The sequence below is a fragment of the Merops nubicus genome, unplaced genomic scaffold (assembly GCF_000691845.1).
Source record: "Merops nubicus isolate BGI_N331 unplaced genomic scaffold, ASM69184v1 scaffold44545, whole genome shotgun sequence".
Classification (NCBI taxonomy): domain Eukaryota; kingdom Metazoa; phylum Chordata; class Aves; order Coraciiformes; family Meropidae; genus Merops; species Merops nubicus.
Genome location: NW_008611117.1, coordinates 1 through 9,617, shown reverse-complemented (window position 1 = coordinate 9,617; position 9,617 = coordinate 1). Strand labels below are relative to the sequence as shown.

The following is a 9,617-nucleotide window of genomic DNA, read 5'->3' as shown; positions in this document are numbered from 1 at the left end:
TGCTGTAAGCCTTTTATATTGTCTGTTCAGAGTTAGCAATGTGGAATTTGTTCTTTTACAGAAGCCACACTGAACAGTAGCATAACAAGCAAAACGTGACACCTGCAGAGAATGCAGCATAATCATGAATTAAGCTGCATTTTGGCACTGTGATTTCTTTCCTGACACTGCCTTTTACATAGAAATCTATCCAGATCCAGACCTCCAACTTTAGAACCCCTTCCCCCCAGGGATTTTAGGATCTACCTTCTGAACACACATTGTACTGAATAGCCTCAGAGTAGTACACATGTATTTGAAAATAATTTAATACCTATTTTCTGATGAAGTACATTCTGTGCGTCATTTCAGTTTCATACTCAATGAGAGGGTACACACACTTTACACGACAAAACATTTCAACCATGACTGTTTAGTGAATTATGCACTGTAGTGATTAAAACGAGACAAGAACCAGAGAAAATACACATGCTGAAGCCTGATGTATACACTACACTGAAAAATCTTCAGTGACATGACAAAGAATTTGTGGTTTTCCCCCCAATTACAGGTGAGCAGAGGATTTGTCACACATTCATTTTGTAGCTTCTACTGTCCACTCTATGCTTCCTTCCTCTTGATGATCAGAGGACCAACATTGTCGCCAGTCTCCTCGTTGTGCTTTGTGTGAGAGCCATCACACAGCGGGAACTGAAAAAAGAAAGAATAAAGACCATCTGAAGTACATCCAGAGTCAGAATTAAGAACACAGGTTAAAAGTTGACTAGAATTTCTTCTCATTGAATCCACTGCGACCACAGGCAGCAACTTCTGTGCTGCCGTCTCAGGTGTCCCCAAGTTATGGCTGAACATGAGTTTTGTCTATGTGAGTGCAGAATGGATGAGAGGCTCGTTACAAAAAAGCAGCAGCTCAACTCCACTCTCTTTGGTGTTCCTGCCTCAGGACAGCAGGAGGGAATTGCAGCCTGAGCTGACCTTCAACTGTGATCTACCTGGAGTACCTTGCTCTCAACCTTGCCCACGCTCCCTTTCCCAGGCAACAGGCAGAGTTGACTGCAGTTACAGAAGATAAGTGGGGTGAAGAAGAGAAATAGGAGATCCTTAGCTTAATTTTTTCCTGGTTTTCTGTAGCACACAGTGAGAAACAGGACAGTTTCCCTAGCTCATCTCTTATTTAGAAGACAAGTACATATTAGTCCTGCCTCCAGGCAATTAGAGTGGCAAACTGCCTTTGCCTCCTCCTGACACAGCTAGCTTATCTCACTGACACAAAGGTCCCTTTGCGCAAGCTGCCTTCCACATGAGGATTTTGACCCGCTAATGGAAATAAAACTGCACTTCCAGTGAACAATTGGCTATTCATCAAAGGTCTGGTCAGAGCAAGACCCACACGGACTCCTCCAGACAGCTGTAACTGCCCAGGTCCCACACCAGTAACAACCATTCTGCTCCTGGGCAGGTCTTTGCGCATCTAAGAGCCAATGGAGGTTCTCTGGAGCAACAAGAGTGAGGTTAGATCCCATCACTTCTCAAGGAGGTGTCTTCAGGGCTGTGCCTCCTCTGCAGAGGAAGCTCTGGAAATGATCACAGAAATCACGTACAGGTATTTTGCATTCTATAGAAAAAAACAAACAGTCTTCCAGAGCACCAGCTTGGTCACCTTGAAGACCAGATACTGAACAGATGGATCCTGGACCTGACACAACACGTTCATTTTTGATTAAGACAAAACAGGCTAGTAATAGCAGCCAAAGCTCAAACCCTGGGGGCGTTGTGCTGTGATCTGGACAGCTCAGCTTATTTCCCTTGACACTGAACAGGTTTAGATCCTCTACCACTATTTCTTCTGATGTTCTGCAGCAATACTCTTCAACCTGCAGCCTGGGGACTAATACATCTCTTGAAGACATAAAGGTTAAAAAACAAACAAGCATATCCATTTATTGCCCCCCAGCTCACACTGAAAAAAATGTAGAAGAGGAAGAAACAAATGTTCTAACTTTGGACTAATTACAGTTTGGTTTTAAGACACAACTCTTGCCTTTAAACTGGTGAATTTGAACACTGGGTTTTTCCACAAAACTTGAGAAGCAGCGTTACCAAGTTTCTGTGCAGTACAACACTGAACAGGACAAGACCATTTAAAGAACTGCCTACCATCTACTTAAACATATAATTGCATTTGAAAGACAAGAGTTATCTGAAGATACCACATTTGGTTTTTTTTAAACACATGCACTCCATGAAGACTTTGGCCAGTACTAACAAATTTAAAAAGCCTCTGAAGTGTACTAGTTCAGAAAAAAACCAAACCAAACAAACAAAAATAATCCTGCTTCTCTTTAAAGTTACTCCAAAACACCCTGTTACAGTCCAACTATTATGTGTTCCCCATACAGGAGGAGCAGCGTCTGAAAACAGCTGTAGTGCACGCACAAGTGTCCCCTGGTTCGTGACACTACTGGTTCACAGTGACAGTTTCTTCTAACCTGGGTATGGAAGAGAGATCCCCACATGCCACTCATTTAACAAAAACACAGTGGGTACTTATTGTTTGTTTACTGGGATTCCCTGCACTGGAAGCACACGCTTCTCCCATTCTGACATCATATAAACATTATCTTACAAATTTTAACAGCATCTTAGTTTGACAAATGTAAGAAACAGATAATGCCAGCAAACTACTTCCAAAGATGACAAACATGTAAGAATGATGAAGAATGTCTCTATTTTATTACTGCTTGGCAGTAACTGAACATGAGAAGCAGCACACATACCATCTTGAAAGACCACGCTACCCACCATATAAGATCAACCAATCAGGGCATTGGTAGAGTTAGGTTAATGGTTGGACTTGATGATCTTAAAGGTCTTTTTCTAACCTAAATGAAGGCAGAAAAACTGGAAACTGCACTCTTTGAGGCAAAACATGCTGATTCAAATACTAAGCATTAGTAAAAGAAAATAAATGCCTTCAAAATTTTCCACTGACCTCCTTAATGCCTTTACAAGATGTTTCAGATCAGAGCTCTAAGAATGGATTTACAATAAGGTAACCCCATCTACTTCCTTTCAGTGTGTGATTACAGTGCCCTAACTAAGCAGGACAGTATGTTCCTAAACTGACAACACCCCTTCAATATGCCAAAACATACTTCATAAGACTTTTATTGCACACCAAAAAGATAATACCAAGCAGCAGCCAGAATATCAGCAGAGGCTGCAATGCAACCACTAAAACCAGACACTATCTTCCATCTCTGTTTAGAAAACAGAGTAGGAAGCATAAAGTACGAACACCAAGGCTCAAGTTAGGGTTGGTTTTTTTTTGTGTGTGTGTGTTTTTTTTTTTTTTTTTTTTGGGTTTTTTTTGTTTCTTTTTGTTTTGTTTTTTTTTTTTTTTTTTCCCCCAGAAGCATTGAATGAGGTGCCTACACTATTTAAGCCTGAGGTAAATCCAAATTCATATATTAAAACAAAGTGCAGATACTTAGAGCGGCCTTTTTGCAGACTTTACTCTGAGTGATGGCATAGTTTTGTGGATTAGAATACTGCCACATTGCACTGCAGAATACTTCAGGTGAAAATAAGTTAGTTTCCTCTAAATAAAGCAGTTCCAAATAGTTTTGTTGAAAGATACATGCACATGAATTAAACTGGATCATTTATTTTTCTCTTACCTTCTTAGATCTCCAGCAACGACAGTACACAGCCTTGTCTCCCAGATCTTCCATATCAAATGCATGGACTACCTTGGGGTTATCCTTCTGGATATGGGGATTCACCATTGCTTTGCAGCATTTGTCTTTAGAGAGAAGTTTTTTGTAAGCTAGATACCCAACAGCAGCTGCTCCAGCAGCTAAGGAGATTGCAGCAATCCATTCACCTAGAATAAAAGAGGAAAAAAAGAGAGACTTGTCAGGTTTTAACCACAACATTGTGTTAAAACTGCTCAGTAGTGAATGTCTTCGTGCTTGTGGCAATACCTTCACTCTCCAGCAGACCTCTCATTCTGTAGTAGTACTTTAGAACAGAACACAGTACTTCAGAACTAGAGTATTTTCAAAAGAAAACTCACCTAGACACTCACCTAATCTCCTTTTTACTGCTCAGACTTCTGCTTTGTCCCAGTCCCTTCTACACAAGGGTGAGGATTAACTTGGCAAGGCTTTGGGTTTTTTTGACCTTTTATTTGGGAACCTCTGATATCAACATCGGAAGTAGTGTGTTTCCAAGTACAGCATATTAAACCAGGTATAAGTATACCCTGTAGCAACGAAAAACCCCATTGTTTTGTTCCAGCTGCAGGAAAGTCACTTAAGCATCAACAACCTAAGTATCGAGGAGCTTTTAATATAATGTAATTCGTAACTAAAAAAAGATAAGAGATGTTTGGCAATGGGGAAATTATTTAATATGCTACTACCAGTAGTAACAAAAGCCAGCTTAGATTAAATCCCTGCTGTGGTGTACAGGGAAGAACAATTTTTTATTTTTTTAAAAATATATTTAATAAAAATAGCATGAGTTTGTTTTAACTGGATTAGGTCCCGAGTCTCTGAAAGACAACTTCCGTTAAAAAAAAAATAAATTCACTTTCTACCACCTCTCCTCCTAGCTATTGCTCCCTCTAGTTTACTCTAAAATCTCTGCAGTCTGGCCCACTTCATTTAATTTCCTTTTCTGCAAGGAGTTCCCCTACATTTTTGTGGCTCTATTGTTTTTTCTCTGCCTCAGGAAAACAGTCTGGACTTTGGCCCAAAAGTTCTCGTTGTGACACTAGCACCAGCAGTTTCTCTGGGAGCAGCAGGTGACTCCTCTTCCTTTGCTTTTTATCCACCCCTTCTGCTCACACACGTACTTGCAACATTTACATGCAAAGCTCAGCTCACTCTACACTGAAAATAAACAGGAATTCATGTTTTAACATCTCTATACAACTTAAGAAAACTGAAACTGCTTCCAGTTGGGAATGTTCATCTTGCCCTTCCATGGCTGTGCTGGATTTGAAAGACACCAAGCCAGATGGCATCTTTAGAGCAAGAGAACATTATCTTATCACATTAAAGGCTAAACAGAATCAAAAAGCCTTTGTTAGTTCTACTTTCCATGACCAACTGACTTGCCTTACCACCACTGTGAGCTTGCACTGAAAGGATCAGGAAGGTTTCCTGCCTCTGTCCCACAGCCTTTTCTAAAATCCATACCAAGCTCCTTCCTCACCTAAAAAAAAACCCACTGTGCTAGCTCATAGCACAGCTCAAAAGGGTCTGGATGTAGCAATATGTGGAGTTAGACAAACATATTTGTACCACGTTCGCAGCCCTGTACAGCCTGGGAAGGCAGGCACTCCTTTGGAGTCTGTCTAAACAAGTAAAAGCTGCAGAAATCCCCAAGCTGTTTTTTTTTTAGTACAAGAACCACACGAGACCAACACACATGGAGATATCCTCTGCAAATCACAGAATGGTGGGAGCCAGAAAGGACCTCTGGAGATCATCTCATCCAACCCCCTGGCTCCAGCAGGGTCACCCAGCGCAGGGTGCCCAGGGTTGTGTCCAGGTGGTTTCGGAATCTCTCCAGAGAAGAAGACTCCACAACCTCTCTGGGCAGCCTGCTCCAGGCTCGGGCACCCTCCCAGCAAAGCTGTTTTTCCTTGTGTTCATGTGGAACCTCCTGAGTTCCAGTTTGTGACTCTCACACTGTTGCTGGGCACCCCTGACAGGAGTCTGGCCCCATCCTCTTGATCCCATGAACCATAAGATCCCCATGTACTCTCCCTGTAACAACAGGGTGATATTAAGCTACACAAAACCATGTTTAACAACAAAGAATTGAGGGCATGTTTCCATGCTCCCAACCTCTTTAAACATAAAAGCCACAGACAGTATATTCTGAATTCAGTCGTTTATATCCATCCGGTGAGTTCTCACCTCTTTATCTCCCCATTATTAACCAGCCAGAATAACCCATTAATTTGATTTCCATAAACAAGAGAGGAGGTGAAAGGAAAGAAGGTATTCTATGAAAATCTGCTTCGATTTAGCAAAACAACCCATACTATTGCAAAGAACAGCAACAGCTTATATCAGAGGCAGCAGGTTCTCCCAAGGAAAGCCACCACGGAGAGCCTGCAGCACGCACCTGAGCGCGTGTCCCCACGCAGAGCAGGGCTGTGGCAGGGAGGAGGGACCAGCCAGTGCTGGGACCAGCTGGGTCTGACACAGTGAACATGATTTCAGATTCAATGTTCAGCTACAACAAGCACAGCTCCAACAGCAGCAGGCAAAACAGATGGCCTGCCCATAGTGGGGACTGCAGAAAAGCAGCAGTTCCAAGGGTTGCCTCAGCTGCCAATGGATCACATCTTAACTAATGATTTTAAATATCTGCTGAGGGGACAGCGATAAACTGTATCCATTTCCTCAAGGAACACAGGGACAAAAAGTGACTTTAATGAAGACTAAGGATGACTCCTATAACTGAACCACTCTTTTAAGTGCTGCACCCTAAGCTGATCTTCTAGTGCACCTGTCCAGAAGTCCAGGTCAGCTTAAGAAACCTGCAGAGGAAAATATTCTGATGATAAAAATACTTCTACGACTCACAGCATGAGCAGGAAAGTCTGTACTGAAAATGAGAAGCTCTGCAGTACATTCTGAAGAGCTCTCCTGCATATCTGCAGCTAACCTAGATCCCTCTGACCATCCCTCAGGCCACCTACCACAGAACCAGGCACAGCACATCCATCTCAACAAACAGATATCATTAATTCAAAGTAATTGTCATCTTCTGTTTCAATTACTTTCTACTTCTCCTGAGGGCCAGAGTCATCTATTACATACATGGGCATACTGTATACATACAAACTACTTAATAGATTTTTTTTTCTTACAATAGATCATAATGTCTTTTTTACTCTATTGGCTTTTTCATCAGCTGGGGCTGTACCAGGGTGGAGAAAAAAAATGATAATACACAAAATTCAACAATTTAAAGCAGTCTATTTTTTTAAATTTCAGCATTACCTTAATAAACTTCATGTAAATTTCTGAAAGCTATTTGAATTTAACAATTAGGCCCTCCCTCTCTATGATGCTCTCATCCTGCAAGGTTTCAGAGGCAATAAGTTCTGTTGTCAACTCTTGTTTTGTTTCCTAAACAGGTTTGGCAAAGCCTACTTCACCTTCCAAACTAAGTTAACTTAAAACTGCACCTGAAAGGAAAACACTTTCAGAACTTTTAAACACTTTAAATTGTTCAAAGAGGCCTCTGGTGCCAATTCAACAGTTCACTGCCAAACTTTTAAGGTCATGCATGTATTACTTGAAGAGGTATCTACTAACAGAGTGACATTGATAAGGAATGTCAAGGGGTTTTATTTAGCTTTAAAATAAAAACACTACGAATGGCTTTAGAGTGATTATTAAATTCCAGTTCTGGTACAATACCAAAACACAATGTTACAAGTCACTACAAGACAAAACACTACAGGCTTCTGTAAAACAGCATTAAAACTGCTTGAGTGTCATAAGCACAAAACAATGGGGAAAAGTCTGGCTACAACTCCAGAAAAATTAACACACAAGAAAGAGAAGAGAATGCAAGAGAGATGAAAAGAAGGGAACAGAAGAAAAAAAAAAAAATGCAATCCCAGGAGAGCAGGGAGTGCACAGAAATAAACAAAACAAACAAACAAACAAACAAACAAACAAAAAGGATGAGAGCAGCAACAAGCTGATGGTGGGAATTTATTTCCTTCTATATTGTTTTGACAGATCTTAACCAACAAGAGATTTGAATCACAGTTTCTCCTCTCCAACGAGTAGAATATTACTCTGGATATTTCCAGATCTAGGCTGCAGAGATGCTTTTAGGATCTACCAGAGAGCTCAGACAGATTTTATCTGCAGGAAGAACACGCATTTACCATCTGCACTGACAAGCGCCTGAAGAAACTGAGACGGTCTTGGCTCTCTCTACCAGGAGTACACAATCCTTGTTATGACACATATCAATTTACCTTCCAGGAACTGGCAACCAAATGGGCAACCCCTACAAAGTTAGTCCAGTCCTAAGAAGCAATTTTCAAGTTACTTCTGCTGATTAAAAAGTGCTCATGTTATTTCCAAGTCAGCTGCAGAGTAGGAAGTCCAGACGTCAAAATTTTGGTTTTTCTTTAATCTTCAGAAGTGCTTAAAACTTTCAAGTGTTGTTCTCCTCCTTTTAGTTGCCAATGAAGGGGTTATTATTGTCCAAGAGTTGTTTATGACAGTCCAGGAGTGTAACATGTAACTGTCCCCAAGGAAAGGCCATGCTTAGAAAAACACAGGACATTTACTGAGGAGACACTCAGGCTAACTGGCTGCACAGAAAGCGAAGCAGATAAAAGTCACTTCTACCACTTCACAACATCCACAAGAAATGGGATTATGTCTGACAGGCTTAATTTAACTGAAGCCCTTAGGTAAAGAGGCCACCTGAGGGAGGCAGATTGCTGTACCTGGCAGCAAAAGCAGCCAAAGACAAGTCATCATGATCAGATCTGTGGCCAGTGTGGGGTCACACCTGCAAACAACCACATTACCCACAACAAAAAGCACTAGTGCTATTTGTTCACTGTCTTCCAAAGGGAAACCTTTCAGCACATACACACACAAGCAATTAACTCTCTAATTGCTCACAGGAATTAAATCCCACAAAAATGGTGGAAGTTTCTGCTGTCCAGTATTTTCGAGGGTAACAGGCATTAGTAGGATTCCAAAATTCATCAGCCTGAGCCACATGCAAGCTGAAGAAAGAGCTGTGACCTGACAGTCACTGATCAAGTTTAATCTTGACAGAAATCACATTAACCGCACGCCACCACCCGCTCCTAAACAAAGAGCCTTCCATACTGCTCTGATCCGCTGTTCCACTCTCTCCTGGGATAAGGAGGATATTTTTAGTTTAATTAGGAGCATGTTCTTCTCCCTCCCTCCCAATCCAAGTTTTCCTCTCAATTCCTAGTGTATAGAATCGGTTGCTCTAATTCTTGCAAGCTTACAAACGACAGCCAGCTGCCCTCGAGAACGCAACCTGGCTGCAAGCTATTACCAAGTCATCCTCAGGGCTTTGTTTTTTCTGGGTTATTTTGATAAGCTCAACTTTCCACCACTATAACCTATTTTAGACTATAGCTATGCCTTTGCCAACACCCTTTGTATCAGCCCTGTACCCCTAAAAAAAAAAAAAAAAAAAAAGAATTGAACCTCCTGACTTAAAGGCATAAACCATGAGCAGCTTTGCAACTGGAAACCACAACCACGCAGGCGAAACTCAGTTTTTTCCAGGAAATCCGTTGCCCTTCATCCATCCCAACCCTTGGATGCCGCCGGGTTGTCGATTTAAAACAGGCAAGGCTACTCCAGCCGTGGCGTAGGTCAACCGTGACGCAGCCCAGGGATCCCCGCTATCCTACGGTACAGAGTCAGGCCTCGCCCCTCGGCCGCAGGGCTGGGGAAGGTGAGGGTGGTTATTTATGTACCCATCGGGCCCCTCCGCCATTTTGCCCCGGGGGGGGCGCGCAGAACGCTGCCGTGTGTGTCCGTCCGTCCCCCCGAGATGTGGCTCCTCAC

General features: G+C 42.0%; 1 protein-coding gene across 1 annotated transcript; it reads right to left on the bottom strand.

Annotated features, from left to right (window-relative positions):
- Positions 1 to 600: 600 nt before the first annotated feature.
- CISD1 (CDGSH iron sulfur domain 1) lies at positions 601 to 9,546 on the bottom strand. Its single transcript, XM_008941117.1, has 4 exons — positions 9,527 to 9,546; positions 8,504 to 8,568; positions 3,681 to 3,886; positions 601 to 690 (listed from the first exon to the last, which is right to left on the bottom strand). Exons 1-4 carry the CDS (start codon positions 9,544 to 9,546, stop codon positions 601 to 603), a joined length of 381 nt encoding a protein of 126 aa, XP_008939365.1.
- Positions 9,547 to 9,617: the final 71 nt, after the last annotated feature.

Coding starts and splice junctions, on each gene's coding strand:
- CISD1 (XM_008941117.1), bottom strand. CDS start 9,546: ATGGCGGAGGGGCCCGATGG. Junction 8,569..9,526: donor ATGGCGGAGGGGCCCGATGG/GTACATAAATAA, acceptor GGTTGTTTGCAG/GTGTGACCCCACACTGGCCA. Junction 3,887..8,503: donor TTGGCTGCTTTTGCTGCCAG/GTACAGCAATCT, acceptor CTTTTATTCTAG/GTGAATGGATTGCTGCAATC.